This window comes from Prionailurus bengalensis, chromosome D1 (genome assembly GCF_016509475.1).
Source record: "Prionailurus bengalensis isolate Pbe53 chromosome D1, Fcat_Pben_1.1_paternal_pri, whole genome shotgun sequence".
Taxonomy (NCBI): Eukaryota; Metazoa; Chordata; class Mammalia; order Carnivora; family Felidae; genus Prionailurus; species Prionailurus bengalensis.
The window spans coordinates 54398435-54420001 of NC_057346.1; the positions used below are offsets into that span (position 1 = coordinate 54398435).

Here is a 21567-nt window from a genome sequence, read left to right on the forward strand (position 1 = left end):
CTTCTCCGACTGAGCCACTCAAGTGCCCCCCCAAATGGGCAAAGCATCTTAATTGGCATTTCTCCAAAGAAGATATACAAATGGCTAATAAACACAAAATGATGTTCAGCATCTTCAGTCATTAGGGAAATACAATTCAAAATCACATGAGATGCTGTTTCACACCTTTTGGATGGCTGTACTTAAAAGAGGCTTGACCATACCAAGTTTTGGTGATGGTGTGGAGTGATTGGAGCTCTCCTCCATTTCTGGTGGAAATATAAAGTGCCTCAGCTGCTTTGGAAAACAGTTCAGCAGTTCCTCAAAAAATTAAAGATAGACTTACTATATGACCCAGCAGTCCTACTTGTAGGTATCTACCAAGAGAATTGAAGCATATTTACACAAAAATTGGTACATGAATGTTTATAGCATCAATATTCATAATAGTCAAAAGGCGAAAACAACCCAAATGACCATCTCAGCAACTGATGAATGGATAAAGAAAATACAATGGAATATATATATATATATATATATATATATATTTTTTTTTTTTTTTACCATAAAAGGAATGGAATACTGATATATGCTACACCTGGATGAATCTTGAAACCATGCCAAGTGAGAGAGCTAGTTACAAAAACACATATATATGATTTCGTTTATATGAAATTTCCATAATGGGTAAATCTAACAGTTAATTAGTAGGTACTTAGGGATGGGAGAGATGGAGGGATATGTGGTTGGTAGCAAAAGGGCATCTTTGAAATAATGAAAATGTTGGAAAATTAACTCTGATAATGATTGTACATACAAATAGATCTGTAGATTGATATGTTTCTGTCTATAGATATAGATATCAAAACCCATTGAATTATATACAGTAACTGGATGAATTGCATGGTGTGTGACTTATATTTTAATAAAAAGTACTATTAAAAAGAATTCACTCCTTGGGGTGCCTGAGTGGCCCAGTTGGTTGAATGTCTGACTTCGGCTCAGGTCATGATGTCACAGTTCATGAGTTCCAGCCCCGCCTTGGGCTCTGTGCTGTTGGTGTGGAGCCTGCTTGGGATTCTTGCTCTCTCCTCTCTCTCTGCCCCTCCACCATTTGTGCTTTCTCTCTCTCTCAAAATAAATAAAATTTTAAAAACCTAAAAAAATAACAGTTCACCCTTTGAATTTGAATTGTGGTGGATTTATCAACATTTGTATTGTTTTCACTCTTGGCTATTGTGAATAATGCTGCTGTGAATATTTGTTTGAAGTTTTGGTTGGAAGTATGTTTTCAGTTTTCTTGGGTATATCCTAGAAATGAAATTGCAGGGCCATGTAAACTTACATTTAACTTTTCTGTTAAAAAACATTTTTGGGGCACCTGGGTGGCTCAGTCAGATGAGTGTTTGGCTCTTGATTTTGGCTCAGGTCATGACTGCAGGGTCATAGGATCAAGCCCAGTGTCGGTCTTCATGCTGAGCATGGAGCCTGCTTAAGATTCTCTCTCTCTCTCTCTCTCTCTCTCTCTCTCTCTCTCTCTCTCTCTCTCTCTCCCCCTCCCTCCCCCCTCCCTCCCCCTCCCCCTCCCCCTCCCCCTCTCCCTCTCCCTCTCCCTCTCCCCCCCTCTCCCTCTCTCCCTCTCTCACTCTCCCTCCCTCTCTCCCCCCTTCTCTCCCTCCCTCCCTCTCCCCCACTCTCCACTCACATACTGTCTCTTGCTCTCTATAAATAAAAAAAATAAAACGTCAACCTTAAAAATAGGCAGTTATTAAAACAAAAGAAAAAAATTTTAAGGGCATCTGGCTGTCTCAGTCGGTAGAGCATGGTACTCTTTTTTTTTTTTAAGTTTATTTATTTTGAGAGAACCAGTGGGCAAGGTTAGAGGGGTGGGGGGGGGTGGTGGTGGGAAACAGAGGATCCAAAGAGGGCTCTGGCTGACAGCAGAGAGCCCAATGCGGGACTTGAATCCACCAACAATGAGATCATGACCTGAGCTAAATTCGGATGCTCAACCAACTGAGTCACCCAGGAGCCCTGAATTTTTTGTTTAAATAAATTGAGTAAATTTTTAAAAATATAAAAAATACCCATAACATAAAATTTACCATTGTGACCATTTTACAGTGTACAGTTCAGTGGCATTGAGTATATTCTTAATGTTGTGCCGCCATCACCATCATCCTTCACCCATCTCTTCCCTTTGCAAAACTGAAACTTCCCAGTCTCCCCTCCCTGCTAGTCCCTAGCAACCACCATTCTGTTTTTCGTCTTTGTGAATTTGATTATTCTAGTTACCTTTTCATATAAGTGGAATTATGCAATATCTGTTCTTTTGTGTCTGACTTATTTTCTTTGCATAAAATTCACTCTTGGTCAGTTCAGGCAGCTATAACAAAAATGCTATAGAGTGGATTGGCTTCAACAACAAATGTAACAATGTAATTTCTCACATTTCAGGAGGCTGGAAAATCCAAGATCAGGGTGCCAGCAGATTTGGTGCCTGTTGAGAGCCTCCTTCTTGGTTCATAGGAGGTCACAAGGGAGCTCTCTGGAGTCTTTTTAAGGGCATTAATCTCATTTCCACCCTCATGACCCAATCACCTCCTAAAGCTCCTAACTTCCTAATGCCATTACATCAGGGATTAGGTTTCAACATACAAATTTTGGGGGAACACAAACATATAGTCTATAGCATGTCCTCAGAATTCATCCGTGTTGTAACATGTCACAATCTGTTCCTTTGTGAGGAACATACATATATTTCATTATATGCATATGCCATATTTTGTTTATCCTTTCATGTATTGAAGGTTGCCTCTACCTTTTGGCTATTGTGAATAAAGCTGCTATGTATATGGGTGTACAGATGCCTCTTTGAGTCTTTCCTTTCAATTCTTATGGTATTGTGGACTGAATTGTGTTTTCCCAAATGTACATGTTGAATTCTTAACCTTCAATGTGATTTTATTTGGAGATAGAGGCCTTTAGGGGGGTAGTTAAGATGGATGAGGCTGTAAGGGTGGTACTAATGTTCATATAAGAAAAGGAAGAGAAACCAGGATTCTGTCTGTCTCTACGAATGTAGGAAAGACCATATGAAGACACAGCAAAGAAGATGGTTATCTGCAAGCCAGAAAGAGTGCCCTTATTGAGAACCTAATTGGCTGGCACCTTTATCTTAGATTTTTAGCCTCCAGAACTGAAGAAGTTAACTTTCTGTTGTTTAAGACCCCCAGCCTATGGTATTTTATTTTGGCAGCTCATGTAGATTATGACAGTTATATACCCAGAAGGAGACTTCTGGATCATATTGTAATTCTATTTTTAGTTTTTTGAGGAATTGCCATACTGTCTTTCATGGTGGGTGTATTGTTTTACATTATCACCAGCAGTGCACAGGGTTCCAGTTTCCCCACCTCCATTTCTCCTTCCTTCCTTCCTTTTGCAATAGCCATCCCAAATGGGTATGAAGTGGCATCTCATTGTGGTTTTGATTTGCTTTTCTGTAATGGTTAGTGATTAGTTATGGTAAGCATCCTTTCATGTGCTTATTGACCATCTGTATATCTTCCTTGGAGAAATGAGATTTCAGCCTTTAAGGAACTCATGAGCCAGTAGTCAGGGTTATAAAAGATATACTAGAAATAATATGGAGTTTCCTCAAAAAATTAAAAATAGAAATACCATGCGATCCAATAATTTTAATATTGGGTATTTACCCAAAGAAAACAAAAACACTGATTTGAAAAGATATATGCTACCTTGTGTTTATTATAGTTTACAATAACCAAGATATGAAAGCAACCTAAGTATCCTTTGATAGGTGAATGGATAAAGGAAATATGGTGTATATATACAGTGGAATATTACTCAGCCATAGAAATGTTGGGATCTTGCCATTTGCAATAACATAGGTGGATCTAGAGGGTGATATGCTAAGTGAAATAAGTCAGCTGAGAAAGAAATATACAATATGATTTCACTCATTTGTGGAATCATAAAAAACAAACGAACAAACAAGTAAAGCAGAAATGGACCCATAAATATAGAGAACAAAGTGGTGGTTGTTGGAGGGTAGGGGCTGGAGGGATGAGAAAAATGGCTGAAGTGGAGCAGAAGGTACAGGCTTCTAGTTAGGGCACAAATAAGTCATGGGGATGAAAGGTACAACATAGGGAATATACTCAGTGTTATTGTAACAGCACTGTATGATGACAGATGGTATACATGTGAGCATAGCATAATGTATAGAGTTGTTCAATCACTATGTTGTACACCTGAAACTAATAACATTGTGTGTCAACCATACTTCAATTAAAAAAGAAAAAGAGGGGCACCTGGGTGGCTCAGTCGGTTAAGCATCTGACTTTGGCTCAGGTCCTGATCTCGCGGTCTGTGAGTTCGAGCCCTGCGTTGGCCTCTGTGTTGACAGCTCAGAACCTGGAGCCTGTTTTAGATTCTGTGTCTCCCTCTCTCTCTCTGACCCTCCCCCCGTTCATGCTCTGTCTTTCTCTCTGTCTCAAAAATAAATAAACGTTAACAAATTTTTTTTTTTAAAAGTAAGAAAAAGAATGGGGGCCTCTGGGTGGCTCAGTCGATTAAATGTCCAATTCTTGATTTTGGCTCAAGTTATGATCTCACTGTTTGTGAGATCCAGTCCTACATGAGGCTCTGTGCTAACAATACAGAGCCTGCTTGGGATTCTGTCTCTCCTTCTTTTTGCCCCTCCCCTTCTCATGCTTTCTCTATCTCTCTCTCAAAAATAATAAATAAACATTTTTTTTAAAAGAAAAAGAATTTATGGGGCGCCTGGGTGGCGCAGTCGGTTAAGCGTCCGACTTCAGCCAGGTCACGATCTCGCGGTCCGGGAGTTCGAGCCCCGCGTCGGGCTCTGGGCTGATGGCTCAGAGCCTGGAGCCTGTTTCCGATTCTGTGTCTCCCTCTCTCTCTGCCCCTCCCCCGTTCATGCTCTGTCTCTCTCTGTCCCAAAAATAAATAAACGTTGAAAAAAAAAATTTAAAAGAAAAAGAATTTAAAGGGATCTTGAGACCAAAAACCATTTAGGAACCTGGTTCAGGAAAAAATAACATGTAGATACAAAGCAGTAGTGATAAAGTCAGTGTAGGTAGATGCAGGGTCTTGTAGGTCTTGTTGAGAAGCCATTAAAGTGTTTTGGGTAGACACTAGGGAGAGAGGTGACCTCAGATTTGCATTTCATAAAGAAGTTTCTTGTGTTATAGAGAACTCATTGGAGAAGAGGCCAGTATTTCCTAGGAGATACCAGTCAGGATGTATTGTATCCCAATTCACAGGTTATAGTAATTTTATTTAAAGTGATAGAAAGATGGAAAAATATGTATAGGTTTGAGAAATATTTAGATTAAGGAGATTTAGTGATTGAGGATGGGTTGAAGGTGAAGGAATTATTCAAGATGATTCCTAGGTTTCTGGTTTTTGTGTCAGATTAGATGCTGGTGCCTCTCAGTGAGAACAGAGAATTCCAGGAAAGCATTGCATTGGGACCAAATCCAAACACCCCAACAACTTTAAACTTAATCTCCAAGTGATAAAAATAATGTAAAGGATTTCCATATATCCTTCTCCACGATTCACCAATAGTTAACATTTTCCCACATTTACTTTGTCACTGTTGTTTTGTATCTACATGTTATTTTTTCCTGAACCATTTAACAGTAAATTGCAGTTGTAAAGCCTATTTCCACTAAAGTAATATTTAAATACTTAAGTGTGTTTCTTAAGAAGGCTATAATTTTTATAAATGCAGTGCAGCTCTGAAAATCAGGAGATTGAACTTTGATACAGTACTAATACTAATAGCAACCTTTATTCAAATTCTACCTATTGTCCCAATATTATCCTTTATATAAATTTCTCTTTTCTGGTCCAGGATACCATCGTGCATTTAGTTTTCACGCCTCTTGTCTTTAATTTGGAAAGGTCCCTTAGCCAATCTTTGTCTTTCATGAGCTTGACATTTTTGAAGAATATAGGCCGTTTATTTTAGAATGTGTTGCAGTCTGTATTTGTCTGATAATTCCTCTGTTTAGAGTCAGGTTATGCATTTTGGCAGGGATACCACATAAATAATAATTTCCCTTCTCAGTTTATCATATTATCAGGCACAGATGAAGTTTGACTCATTGATGTTGTTAACTTTGGTACTTGGTTAAGGTAGTGACTTCCAGGTTTTTTGTTGTAGAGATTTTTTCTGTGATTAATAAGTGATTTGTGGGAGATACTTTGAGATTATGTAAATATCCTCTTCCCCATCATATTTTTACTCAATATTTTAGTGACTATTAATAAATATTGCTGACCTGGTTGTTCTTTGGTCATTGCAAAATCATGATTTTCTAACTCTTACTTCTTCTGTGTTTATTAGTTGACATTCTACTGTAAATAAAGCATTCCCTCCCTTCTTTCCTACTCTCTCTCTCTTATTTTATTGAATATGTTATAATCTATTCCTATCATTATTATTTTTTGAAGTTCAAATTGTTCCTTTGTATGTCTTTCAAATATAAGGTATGAATCTGCCATATTTTTTGTTTCACAGTAGGAAGAAAGTCATGCCTTCAGTTACTCTTAACTCTTCAATGTTCATTTCATTTTATCCTGTCAGTAACCCTTTGAGGTACATTGTATAGCTAATCTTCATTTGAGAGATGAAAAATTTGGCTGACAGATTTGGCTAGGAAATTAATATTCATTTTATTTATTTTTTTTTAAATTTTTTTTTTCAACGTTTTTTATTTATTTTTGGGACAGAGAGAGACAGAGCATGAACGGGGGAGGGGCAGAGAGAGAGGGAGACACAGAATCGGAAACAGGCTCCAGGCTCCGAGCCATCAGCCCAGAGCCTGACGCGAGGCTCGAACTCACGGACCGCGAGATCGTGACCTGGCTGAAGTCGGACGCTTAACTGACTGCGCCACCCAGGCGCCCCATAATATTCATTTTATATGTAGCATCTATACAACTGAAATTGGAGATCTTCTGCTTTCCTTCCTATCTGTGAAGATTTTTTCCAACTGGACAAATGTATCTTGTCATTTTTTCATATAAAGCTTTCTTAGAACCTGGTTTTAATTCTTCTTTGTCTCCATCTCACCTTTTGTTCCAGTCTCTGTTTCTATGGCAAAAGTACATTAAATTCTTAAGGCAGTATATAGAACCATACAGCCTTTTAACATTTAAAATATTATTCAAACCACTATTATGTGTGGTTTGTTAGAAGGTATCTGTTAAAATCATTTGCATATGGGGCACCTGGCTGGCTCAGTTGGTGGAGTGTGTGATTCTATCTTGGGGTTGCAGGTTCAGGCCCCATGTTGAGTATAGAGATAACTTAAAAATAAAATCTTTAAAAAAATCACTTGAATACAAAGTACACTGAATTTTTGTCTGTGCTTAAACACAATCCATATTGAAACTGAATGAATCAGTAAGTTATTTTTGTCTTAAGAAACTTCATTCTTAGATTTTTTTGATACACTTAACCATTGATTTTTTCCCCCTATAGCAATAGTTTTAAACTGGTTTAGTCTGGTTTTGACACGGATTGCTCTTATTATTGGGGAAGTGGTTTGCTTACTCATGCCATTAATATAAAAATGATGTCACTATGGTGGCCTGGGTATAACACCAAAATAGCATCATCTGCAGAGCAGACATACTAGGCAGCTATTAGTGATGATGGCATGATGCAAGAAGTGACCTGTATGGGAAGGACATCACAGAACTGTAATTGCTGCCCTGAGGGTGTGATTTAGACTTCCGCTCTCTCTCGGCCTAACATTCAGTGTGCAGTAATAGGCTGGTTATACAGCAGTGTTGCCTGGTTACCTTAATAGAAGCTGGAAGATTTCAGTTTGTTGTTTGAAAATTGAATGAAGTGTTTGTAACAGTGGAAACAATCTTCAGCAGCTGGTGGTTCAGTCAACAGTTTAGTTATGAGAAGTGATGTTTTCATACTAAAATAGTTTGTTAAAAAATATCCTGTTTTAAGTGACAGCCATTGTCATCCTATCTGTAAGTTTCTCTTAACTTCTCAGTTTCACTGTCTTATTTTGATTGATGGTTTTGAGCTTTTACTATATATAAGGCATTTTGAGGACTTCAGGGTATGTTTCACATTTCTGCAACCTAAATAACTGGGAGGCAAGAATTAACTCTGAGCCACAGTGTTGGAGTGAACCATTTTTATAATGAGAAGTTCTGTATCTGAGAGCCCCACCCTCAGCATAGTGGCTTTTTCATCAGGTTTCCTTTGTTTTCTTCTCCAAGTAAGCTTGCCTGCCCACCCCACGTTCACACAGGACATAGCTTCTCACCAAGTCCGGGTTCCCACTTAATTCAGGAATCTTCTCCAGGAGCATTCTGATGTGAGCCATTAATAGGTGCTCGCTACCTTTTATGACAGACTGCCCTGTTGTTAAACAGCCATCACTAGAAAGTTCGTGTTTGTGTCTTCCAGGTCAGCAGACCTATTTCATCCAGGTGCCCACTCTTACCTCTGACCCTTCACCATTTTCTCTGCCGTCACTTGCGCTTTTTTTCCCTACCTCTTCTCTTCTTAAGTAGGTTTGTTTGTTTGTTTGTTTGTTTTTAAGTACATTCTAAGTGCTAGGCACTACAGTAGGCTCTTGTACTTATTGAATGTCTATTATATCCCAGACACTATTAGCTAATTTTACATACAGTAATTCCAAAATGAGTTCATTTAGTGTACTCACCACAAAATTTCATGGTAGGGGATATTATTCCTATTTTTACAAAGTAAGGATTTCTAAAGATTGTGGGGTTTAGTGAAGATCCCAAAGATACTAACTGGCGGGGCCAGCAATCAAATAGGTCTGTCTGGGGGCGCCTGTGTGGCGCAGTCGGTTAAGCGTCCGACTTCAGCCAGGTCACGATCTCGCGGCCCGTGAGTTCGAGCCCCGCGTCAGGCTCTGGGCTGATGGCTCGGAGCCTGGAGCCTGTTTCCGATTCTGTGTCTCCCTCTCTCTCTGCCCCTCCCCCGTTCATACTCTGTCTCTCTCTGTCCCAAAAATAAATAAACGTTGAAAAAAAAAATTAAAAAAAAAAAATAGGTCTGTCTGATTCCCGTCCATGCTCATTCAGCTTTGCTATTTTGCCTCTCAGACAAGATGTGAAACAATTTATGGAATCCACTTTGTCTGCAAAGCTTCCTATGCTTCCTGGAGGCATTTTCTGAACCTGTTTGGGGTGTGGTTCAGCTATTGCTGCCTCTTTCTTTGAATGGTCTTAAAATGCACTTTTCTTATGCATAATGTAATTTCTTCCTTCTTTCCTCCTTCCGTCTTTCTGATTTTATTTTATTAAAAAAAATTTTTTTTAATGTTTATTTTTGAGAGCGAGCACACTTGGGGGTGGGGCCGAGAGAGAGGGAGACATGGAATCTGAAGCAGGCTTCAGGCTCTGAGCTGTCAGCACAGGTTCCAACATGGGGCTCAAACCCACAAACCGTGAGATCATGACCTGAGTCAAAGTTGGATGCCTAACTGATTGAGCCACCCAGTGCCCCTGATTTTATTTATTTTTAAGTAATCTCTATACCCAGGATGGGGCTTGAACTTACAACCCTGAGATCAAGAGTTGAAGGCTCTACCAACTGAGCCAGCCAGGCGCTCTTGTTTTTCTAATGTTCATGAAACAGTATGTTTTTATTTTTTCTTGTGTGTGGACAGTTCAATTATTTTTAAAATTTTTTTTAAATGTTTATTTATTATTCAGAGACAGAGGGAGACAGAGGATGAGCATGGGAGGGGCAGAGAGAGGAGGAGACACAGAATCTGAAGCAGGCTCCAGGCTCTGAGGTGTCAGCACAGAGCCCAACATGGGGCTCAAACTCACAAACCGTGAGATCATGACCTGAGCCGAAGTCAGACGCCCAACCGACTGAACCACCCAGGCGCCCTGACAGTTCAGTTATTTTTAAAGTCTCAAAATTGTGGATAAGTTGCAAGTATAATAATAGGGAACTTTATTTTCTTGTGAACCATTTTAGAATAAGTTGCCCATTTGTTATGCTTGAATACTTTAGTGTGTGTTTTCCACAAGCAAAGATACTTTTCGACAAAACCTCAATATGACCATCAAAATCAGGACATTAACATCAGCATATGCTACCATTTATCCTCATAGCTCATTCACGTTTCACTGTTTGTTTCATTCCTGTCCCTTATTGGAAAAGGATCCAGTTCGGAATCACATGTTATGTTTTTAGTCACCATACCTCGTTAGTCTCCAATCTGGTATAACTCCTGTCTTTACTTGATTTTATGATGTTGACATTTTTGAAAATTGGGATAGGTCTTTCATAGAACCTTCCGGAATTAGGGTTTATCTGATATTTCCTCATAATTAGATTCAAGTTTTCCACCTTTGCTAAGAATATCACAGATGTGGGGCGCCTGGTTGGCTCGGTTGGTTGAGCATCCGACTTTTGATTTTGGCTCAGGTCATGATCCCAGGGTTGTGGGTTTGAGCCCTGCATCAAGAGCCTGCATGAGTTTCTCTCTCTCTCCCCCCTGCAACTTGTGCCCTCTCTCTGTCTCTCTCTCAAATAAAAAATAAATTAAAAAAGAAAAAAAGAATATCACAGACAAGGGGCACCTGGGTGGCTTAGTTAAGTGTCTGGCTCTTGATTTCCACTCAGGTCATGATCTCATGGTTGTGAGATCAAGCTCTGCACTGGGTATGGAGCCTGCTTAAGATATTCTCTCTCCCCCCACTTCTCCCCTACTCACACTTTTTTTCTTTCTCAGAATAAAATATATACATACATATGTATATATATGTATATATCAGACGTGTGTACATTTGATGTATATACATCACATATATATATATACACACGCATCTGAGATATATATACATATATATACACATATACACACACACACACATATATATGTGTATATATACACATATATATATATATGTGCCTGAGGAGTATAAAATCAGAGGAGTGCCTGAATGGCTCAGTCAGTTGAGCATCCAACTTCAGCTCAGGTCATGATCTCACAGTTCATGGGTTCGAGCCCTACGTCGGGTTCTGTGTTGACAGCTTAGAACCTGGAGCCTGCTTTGGATCTGTGTCTTTCTCTCTCTCTGCCCCTCCCCGACTTGCACTCTGTCCTTCTCTCTCTCAGAAATAACTAAATATTAAAACAAATAATCACAGACAAGATACTCTTCTTACTGCATCCTGTTAGGTGCTACACCATTTTGATTTGTCCCAGTACTAATGATGTTTACTTTGATCACTTGGTTAAGATAGTGTCTGTCACACTGCTTCACTATAAAGTTACTCTCTCATTTTGAAATGAATAAGTGTTTTTGTGGGGTGGCACTTTAGACATTGTAAATATTCTGTCATCAAACTTTCAGTTTGTGTATATCAGTTATGGACTCCGATTACTTGTTTGCTCAGTGGGTGGTAGTCTGTTACTATAATTATTTGTTGTGATGTTCCGATTTCCTGGTTCGGCCAAGTGGGAGCCCTTTTAAGCTGGCTTCTGTGTTCTTTTGACTTCTCTTGTTCTTTGAATACTTCTTTTCTTTCTGGCACAACAAAATAATCCAGGCTCATTTTGTACTTTCCCTACTCTAGCCCTGGAATCAGCTATAATATATTTACTTATTGGATACATCTTCCTGTTTCTTCAGTTTTGTGTGTGTGGGTATTATTTACACGAAGTGTTTGCAGCCTAGTTAGCTAATCATAAGAATTGGTTATTGATTTAGGATCAGTATGTTTATCATGCAGTAATTGGAAATCTGAGCAATTCTTCATGCTGGAGACTAGTGGTACTTGGGAGTAATATATGTAAGGAAAACAGGTATTGTGGAGCTTTGTAAATATTTAAGGTACAGATGCTCAACTCTGAACATAGCACAGTTTTGAAAATCATGAAGTAATTTATGCAGCGGAATGGGGGAAAAGAGCTCTGGATTGAGTGGATGTCAGGAGTGTTTAGCTCTTCTAAATTATCAGGTTTTTTTAGACATATCACTTAATCCTTATAGTCCTGTAAAATAGGGGAGTGGCAGATTAAGGCAGGAGAAGAGAAATGGGTGTTTACTGAGGATACTTCTAGAGACTGTTGTGATTTCAAACCAGTGATTTTATAGATAGAAAAACCTGGAAAATTTGAACTTGAAGGGACTATCTAAAGATACTTGTTTTGTATTAACATTTGTATATTATGCAAATAGTTTATTTCAGTAGCATTATACTAGATATAGCCATTATGTCTTTATTTATTTATTTATTTTTTTTAACGTTTATTTATTTTTGAGACAGAGAGAGACAGAGCATGAACGGGGGAGGGGCAGAGAGAGAGGGAGACACAGAATCGGAAGCAGGCTCCAGGCTCTGGGCCATCAGCCCAGAGCCCGACGCGGGGCTCGAACTCATGGACCGTGAGATCGTGACCTGAGCCGAAGTCGGACACTTAACTGACTGAGCCACCCAGGCGCCCCAGCCATTATGTCTTTAAAAATAATGGGGCGCCTGGGTGGCGCAGTCGGTTAAGCGTCCGACTTCAGCCAGGTCACGATCTCGCGGTCCGTGAGTTCGAGCCCCGCGTCGGGCTCTGGGCTGATGGCTCAGAGCCTGGAGCCTGTTTCCGATTCTGTGTCTCCCTCTCTCTCTGCCCCTCCCCCGTTCATGCTCTGTCTCTCTCTGTCCCAAAAATAAATAAACGTTGAAAAAAAATTAAAAAAAAAATACTGCTGAGAAAACATCCATATGGCTAACAGACACATGAAAAAAATGCTCAACATCACTCATCATCAGGGAAATACAAATCAAAACCACAATGAGATACCACCTCACACCTGTCAGAATGGCTAACATGAATAACTCAGACAACAACAGATGTTGGCGAGGATGCAGAGAAAGACAATCTCTTTTGCACCGCTGGTGGGAATGCAACCTGGTGCAGCTATTCGGGAAAACAATATGGAGGTTCCTCAAAAAATTAAAAATAGAGCTACCCTATGACCCAGCAACTGCACTACTAGGTATTTATCCCAAAGGATACAGGTGTGCTGTTTCGAAGGAGCACACACACCCCAATGTTTATAGCAGCGCTATCAACAATAGCCAAAGTATGGAAAGAGCCCAAATGTCCATCGACAGATGAATGGATGAAGAAGATGTGGTGTATATGTACATATAATGAAGTATTACTTGGCAATCAAAAAGAATGAAATCTTGCCATTTGCAACTATGTGGATGGAACTAGAGGGTATTATGCTAAGAGAAATTAGAGGAAGACAAATATATGGCTTCACTCATATGTGGAATTTAAGATACAAAACAGATGAACATAAAGGAAGGGAAGCAAAAATAATATAAAAACAGGGGAACAAAACTCAAGAGACTCAAAAGAGAACAAGCAGGGTTGCTGGAGGGGCTGTGGGTAGGGGGATGGGCTAAATGATCAAGGGGCATTAAGGAGGATATTTTTGGGGATAAGCACTGGGTGTTATATGTGGGGGATGAATCACTGCATTCTACTCCTGAAATCATTATTGCACTGTATGCTAACATGGATGTAAGTTAAAAAAAAAAAAAAAAAAAGTAAATTAAAAAAAATACTGGTGAGAAGAGCTAACATGAAAAAGATTGGCAGTACTTAAGTGTTGACAAGGATGTGGCACAACTGGAACATCAAGTGTCACTGGTGGAAGTGTAAATTAGTTAAAGCAGTACAACTGCTTCGGAAAACTATTTGGCAGTTTGTTATTAACTGAATGTATACATGGCTTGTGACCCAGCAACTCCATTCTTATATATCCAACAGAAGCCCCATTCAAGCTACCACAGTCATGGTAGCATTATTTAGAATAGCCAAAAACTGGAAATAACCCAAATGTCTATCAGTATGGGAGCGGAAAAGTGGGTTGTGGTGTACTGACAAATGGAATACTATATGGTAATGAAAATGAAGGAACCATTGCTATATGCCATAGTATGGATGAATCTTACAAACATAATATTAAGCAAGAGAGGCCAGACACTGGTTGATTTTACACAGTATAAAAATGGGCAAAATAGGGCGCCTGGGTGGCTCATTTGGTTGAACGACCAACTCTTGATTTTGGCTTGGTTCATGATCCCAGGGTTGTGGGATCAAGTCCCTATGTCAGGCTGAGTATGGAGCCTGCTTAAGATTCTCTCTCTCCCTCTCTCTCTCTCTCTCTCTCTCTCTCTCTCTCTTTCTCTCTTTCTCTCTTTCTCTCTTTTTCTTTCTCTCACTCTCTCCCCCTTCCCCTCTCCCCCTTCCCCTCTCCCCCTTCCCTTCTCCTCCTGTCTGCACCTCTCCTCCACTTGCCCTCTCTCTAAAATTTTAATATGGGAATGCAAGCTGGTGCAGCCACTCTGGAAAACAGTATGGAGGTTCCTCAAAAAACTAAAAATAGAACTAACCTACGACCCAGCAATTGCACTACTAGGCATTTATCCAAGGGATACAGGTGTACTGTTTTGAAGGGACACATGCACCCCCATGTTTATAGCAGCACTATCAACAATAGCCAAAGTATGGAAAGAGCCCAAATGTCCATTGATGGATGAATGGATAAAGAAGATGTGGTGTATATATATACAATGGAGTATTACTCGGCAACCAAAAAGAATGAAATCTTGCCATTTGCAACTACATGGATGGATCTGGAAGATATTATGCCAAGTGAAATTAGTCAGAGAAAGACAAAAATCATATGACTTCCCTCATATGAGGACTTTAAGAGACAAAACAGATGAACATAAGGGAAGGGAAACAAAAATAATATAAAAACAGGGAGGGGGACAAAACAGAAGAGACTCATAAATATGGAGAACAAACTGAGGGTTACTGGAGGCGTTGTGGGAGGGGGGATGGGCTAAATGGGTAAGGGGAACTAAGGAATCTACTCCTGAAATCATTGTTGCACGATATGCTAAATAATTCGGATGTAAATTTAAAAAAATTAAAAATAAAATTAAAAAAACTGAAAAAAAATAAAATTATAGTAAAAAAAACATTGGCCAAATAAATCTAGGTGTTAGAAGTCAAGATATTGGCTAATTTTTATGGTGGTGGAGTAGTTTATGGGGGGGGGACCAAGAGGGGTTTCCTGTTCTGTTTCTTTATCTAGGTGTTTTTTTTTTTTTTAATTAAAAAAAATTTTAACATTTATTTTTGAGAGAGCAAGACAGAGCATGAGTAGGGGAGGGGCAGAGGGGGTGGGGGACACAGAATCTGAAGCAGGCTCCAGGCTCTGAGCTGTCAGCACAGAGTCTGACACGGGGCTCGAACTCACGGGCTGTGAGATCATGATCTGAGCCAAAGTTGGCCACCCAGGCGCCTTTATCTGGGTGCTTTTTATAGGTGTGTATTCATTTGTTTAAAATTCATTGAGCTGTACACTTAACCTTTTTGCATTTTTCTGTATGGATATTAAAAACTTTAAAAACTTACACATTTCTGTTTTGTTTTTAGATTTGATAGCAAATAAAATGCAGTTTAGGGGCTTTATTTATTTATTTATTTAAAAGTTTATGAATTTATTTGAGAGAGACAGAAACAGCACAAACAGGGATGGGACAGAGAGAGAGAGAGAGGGAGAGAGAATCCCAAGTAGGCTCCGTGCTGCCAGTGCAGAGCCTGAGGTTGGGCTTGAACTCATGAAACTGTGAGATCATGACCTGAGCCAAAAACCAAGAGACACTTAACCAGCTGAGCCACCCACATGCCCTTGGGGGACATTTTTAAAGTACCTTCTCAGGGCCCCTGGGTGGCCCAGTTGCTTAAGTGTCTGACTTCAGCTCAGGTCATGATCTCATGGGTCATGGTTTTGAGCCCTGCATCGGGTTCTGTGCTGACAGCTCAGAGCCTGGAGCCTGCTTCAGATTCTGTGTCTCCCTCTTTTACTGCCCCTCTCCTGTTCATTCTCTGTCTCTCAAAAATAAACGTTAAACAATTTTTTTAAAAAGTAAAGTACCTTCTCTTTATAAGGCAAAGTGCTAGCTCTTGGGAATACAGAGAATCTTATTTTCTAAGGACTCATCTTTATGATGATACATACTCAAGTAACATGATACTAGAGAGACTGGTGAGAATGTTGTGTTTGAGTCATTCCTAAAGCTGATATAATACTTTTGTTTCTGGTTTTTAATTTATTTTAAGCTATCTTAATCCTGTCCTTTTGTTCTCTCTTTTCCTTTCATAGCACCTCACAGATACCTCCCATGGTGTAAGAAATAAATGCCTGCAATTACTTGGCAATCTTGGCTCTTTGGAGAAAAGTGTCACAAAAGATGGAGAGGGCCTAGCTGTCAGAGATGTCCAGAAGATTATAGGGGATTACTTCAGTGACCAAGACCCACGAGTCAGGACAGCAGCTATAAAAGCCATGGTAAACATGATCATGGAAATCAGAGGGTGACAGTTTGATTTGTTTGTTTCATTAAAAATTTTTTTAAATGTTTTTTTTTTTTTGAGAGAGGGAAGGAGGGAGGGAGGGAGGGAGGGGCGGGCAGAGAGAGAGGAAGACACAGAATCTGAAGCACAGAGACTGATGTGGGGCTCAAACTCGTGGCCTGTGAGATCATGACCTAAGCTGAAGTTGTATGCTTAACCGACTGAGCCACCCAGGTGCCCCTCGTATGTTTGTTTTTTTTTTAAAGTTCATGGCTAATGTTGGTTTGGGTGCTTTCTGAACACCCTCCCTCCCCCTGAATATTCCTTAGGCTCACTTTCAGGAATGTGTTGATGGCATCACAGAACTCAAAGGCACACATTCCTTTGTATGGCAGGTGTGCTTTTCTTTGGGCCTCTCTGGTAGCTTTCACCCATATACTGAAACATAGAGGGTACAACTTATACCTATTATAATACCAAGTCACATCCCTCCTCCAGGCCCCTGGGTGGGGGGGTACATTTTAGGGGGAGGTAGTGTTAACCATTTCTTCTTTATCCTTCTTATCATTATTTAATATTTTTCTAATATCCCCTTGGGACAGTTGATGGGTTAGATTTATTAAGTCTCTTGAGTGTTTCTACCCAAAGGTCTGACCAGATTTCTTACTTGTATAGCACTAATTTTGGCTAATGGGAACTATGTTAATCTAATGTAATGGGGGAAAATATATGAGATTGTGGGGAGACTTTGGAAATATTGATCTTTTTTTCTCAAATACTTAAACTTATTTCTATTATCTAGTTGCAGCTTCATGAAAGAGGACTGAAATTACACCAAACCATTTATAATCAGGTACCTTACATGATTACTGTCTGGGAGAGGAGGAAGGATAGTGTAACTGGGAGAGTGTGTACTAGTTGTCAGAATTTGAAAACATGGAGCATCAACTGGCAACATTAATTGGGATGAATGTGAAGTTGTATCTGAAACACACATGTTAGTAAGAGGATGGAGGATATGTAATTGAGTAGCACTAATACATGTAAAAACGACTTTTAGGAGGATTTAGGTAGCTCACTGTGTATACCAGAGTACACAAAAAGAAGTGTGTGTTCAGAATAAGCAAAGAGGTAGTCTTTCTGATCATGTGTTTGGTTGGGCCAAGCATGAAGTTGATTCGAGGCACCATTCTTGACATAGTAGAGTTTTTCTGAAGAAAGATGACTGAGACCCTGGGATCATTTGAAAAGGTATTCACAGTATTTGTAGTATTGGTAAAGAAACGCACTGTGAAGTTGTAGTATCACTAGGAGAAGCTGATTGACCAACAAAAAGGCCTTACAAGGTGATATTTCTCTTGTAGAATAGTTGAATGAATCTGGAGACCAGCAATCTAAATCCATGTCAGAGACCAGATTTTGTACAAAGAATGGTTTTATCTTTCAGAAGAAGATGGTAATTAGATAAGCCACTATGATTGATACATAAACCAAGTTTATTCTTTTACATAATTACATAGAATGTGTTCAGAATGGTTGTTTTGGTGTGACTAGCACCTTATCTCCCTGTAGGAAAACTCTGTGGGAAGCCAAAAAATTTAAGGAAACTTAGAGTAAGGATTCAGAGGAAGAATAGTTAGTTAGGTGATTCAGATATTTAGTGGCCTAAGACTGTGTCAGTTAACAAGGCAAGCAATGATGAGGGCTTCAAGGGAGTGAGGATGGAGTGTTGGATTGAGGTGTGAATTTGAATTAGGTACCATACCAGTTTTGGTTGAGTTTGAAGGATTGACGGGACACCCATGAGGAAAGTTCCAGGTTGCAGATAGTTGTGGAAGTCTGGAGCTCAGCAGAGGTCAGAGCTGGAGGTGGGTAACTGAAGCCATCACTATCTAGGGAGCATGTGGATACCCAGAGAGAGTAAGAAGATTGAAGGAGACCAAGGATGGAAGCCACAGGTAAGGTCCAACATTTAAGAGAGAGACAGAAGAGATGGAGGAGGAGGAAAAACACATTCCAAAAAAGGCAGGAGGGAGTTCTCACAGTTGTCACAGTCACATGCTGCTGAAAGGTCAGCGAGATAGGCCTGAAATTTACCCATTGGACTTTTTAACAAGGCAGCCATTAATGAGTTTGGAAAGAGCAATTTTAGTAGAGTGTTGGGGATGGAAGCCAGATTAGGGTCAATTGAGGTAAGGCATTTCAATAGTGACTGTACTTTAAGGAACTTGGCTATAATAGGATGGCAGGATGGAGGATGGTAGAAAGGGGCATTGGACTGAGGGAGGGCTTTTTGTATTTTAAATAAGTATGCTTATGTATTTAAAATGTATGCTAAATAAGTATGTTTATGTGTTGAAGGGAGCCAGTGTTTTGGGAGAAATTGGTGATGGAAGAGACACAGGGGGATAGATGGTAGAGTAAGTTCCTTTAAACAGAAAATCAGATTCATGAGCTGATTCATCCAACAGATATTAATGAATACCTAATGCTGGTTGTATAACACCGAGCATGTTGGATAGGATCCATGCCCTTCACATTCTCATGGATGAGACAGGCAATTAAATAAATAAACACAATAATTAAGCATGTGAATAGTGCTATGCAGTAAATAAATAGGGTGCTATAATAGAGAATCACAAATAGGACCTATATTGGAGGATGGTAAGGGAAGGCCTGTGTGAGGAAATGATGGGATCCATAGCAAAAGTAGAAGGATTAGGAATTAGGATACTTTTTCCTGAGACATTAAGAAAATGAGGTGTGGGAGAATACAGGTATAAATGAATTTATAACTGTTATGGAAGAGTTGGAGCATTTGCCTGAGAACCTGGGTTTTTCTCAGATAAACATGCTGCCTTATGGCTGGAAGTGGGGTAGGGGCCCAGAGCAGGAGGTTAAGATAAGCTGCCTTAGGGAATGGGAGTGGAAATCAGGGGTGTGAAAGATTTCAGAGAGAGTCAGTAAGGTTCGAGATCATGAGCTCCCAGTCCGCTAGAGAGTGTGGTCTTTGCTAGTGCTCTCCTGCCCTTGTGAGGAATAGAGAAGGTGTTGGGTTTGTAGAGCAGCTGTAGAAGTCTTGAGAGCATTGTCAGTGGTAATGCTGACAGTGCTGTCGGGACTAAGTAAAGGCAGATTATGGAGCAAGGAGAAGGTGGTTCATGTGGAGAAAAGGGTAAGATTAAAGCAATGGTTCTCAACCAAGGTGATTTTACTCTCTAAGGGATATTTGACAGTGTCTGGAGATATTTTGGGCTTTTGTAACTGCGAGGGAGAGGGAGAGGGTGCTGTGTTACAACCGTTTAGTGGGTAGAAGCCAAGAATATTGCCAACCATGTTAACAGTGCAGAGGATAGCCTCTCACAACAAAGAATTGTATAGTCCAAAATGACAGTAGAGGCAAGGTTGGGAAATCTTGGTTAAACGGATAGGTAGGTTAAATGAGACTGAAGAGCAAATGTGACGGATTAATTCATGGAAATGGAGGAGCTGGTGGAGTAACAGGTTATGATCAGAGGAATACAGGATCATGGAATATAGGATTTTTATTTTTATTAAAAAAATTTTTTGAGTTTATTTATTGAGAGAGAGAACAAGTGGGGACAGGGCAGAGAAAAAGGGGGACAGAAGATCCAAAGCTGGCTTCATGCTGACAGCAGAGAGCCCAATGCAGGGCTTGAATTCACGAACTGTGAGATCATGGCTTGAGCCAAAGTCGGATGCTTAACCGACTGAGCCACCCAGGTGCCCCTGGAATATAGGATTTTTATTTTTTTTAATTTTTTATTAAAAAAAAATTTTTTTTTCAACGTTTATTTATTTTTGGGACAGAGAGAGACAGAGCATGAACGGGGGAGGGGCAGAGAGAGAGGGAGACACAGAATCGGAAACAGGCTCCAGGCTCTGAGCCATCAGCCCAGAGCCTGACGCGGGGCTCGAACTCACGGACCGCGAGATCGTGACCTGGCTGAAGTCGGACACTTAACCGACTGCGCCACCCAGGCACCCCATAGGATTTTTAAATTCTAGAAATGGAGTAGTTCTGGGTGTTGTTGAAGTCTAGGGTGTTGCTATGTAGGTGGGGCAGGGATATTCCATTTCAGACCAAAGTAAAACAAAAATCTGGCTTCTTTTGGCAGTTTAGCATTAAAATTATACGTTTACTTAGAGTGCTTGAGATTTCAGATTGCCAGAAATTTGTGCTTTGATTTTACAGAAAGGGGAAAAAAAAAACCCCAACAGCCCAGATTTGGGGTTTGTGCCCATGTGAACAGTGCTGTGGGCTCCCAGCAGGCTTTGCTAAGATCGATACTATTCTAGGTGGCTTTTGTGCTGTCTTTCAATCTGTGGTTCTGCTTTCAGACGTGTGGTGGGAGTCAGAACACAGAACACAGCTGACAGAGGCCAAGAATTCTTTGTTGGGCAAAAGTACAAGAAGTTAAAACTACCCACAAGTATTTTGATTGGCATCCTTATCCAGCTACCCTGTCTTCATTTTGAAGGTAGTTTGAACATCACCTGTGAGGACACAGAACTAATAGACTTTTGGAATTCTTGTTTGCAGGCCTGTAAATTGCTGTCTGATGACTATGAACAAGTGCGCAGTGCTGCAGTCCAACTTATCTGGGTTGTCAGTCAGCTCTATCCTGAAAGGTCAGTGTGGGTGTAAGCCAGCTTTTGTTCATTGCTAAGCCATTTTTCTCTTCTTCCATCATGCAAAAAGCCCTCCTCCAGATAAGGAATGTTGGTTAGATTTTTAGAAAGCAGTGTGGAATAGGGGGAAAGTGCAGATCCTGATAATCAGGATGCTTGGTCCTTATTTGTCAGCTCTTCTGTGAATTTTCCATGTACCCTGGGAAAGAGACTTCCTCTCTGGGTCCCAGCCTGCTCATCTATAAATGGAGAGATTGGCTGTCTTTCTCAAGTGCTGTCTAAGCACCCCACCCCACTCTTTTTTTAATCTTTAAATTGTTTAGGGCCCTTTTTAGTAAATACAAATGCCAGGTAAAGACACTAGGTGAGTTTGAGAATAATGATCCCTTATGAGGTGTTTTCCTCGTTAAAAATGTTTTCATAGTAATTAAATCATTTATTTACACAGTGATTCTTTGAGGTAGAGAGATAAATA

General features: G+C 40.0%; 1 protein-coding gene across 1 annotated transcript in view; it reads left to right on the forward strand.

Moving 5' to 3' along the window:
* INTS4 (integrator complex subunit 4) overlaps positions 1 to 21567 on the forward strand; it is a 118169-nt gene that overhangs the window by 34996 nt on the left and 61606 nt on the right. The window contains exons 5-7 of the mRNA XM_043580138.1: positions 16249 to 16434; positions 17242 to 17292; positions 21004 to 21092. Coding sequence (XP_043436073.1) covers positions 16249 to 16434; positions 17242 to 17292; positions 21004 to 21092 — 326 coding nt within the window. The remainder of the gene's footprint in view (positions 1 to 16248; positions 16435 to 17241; positions 17293 to 21003; positions 21093 to 21567) is intronic.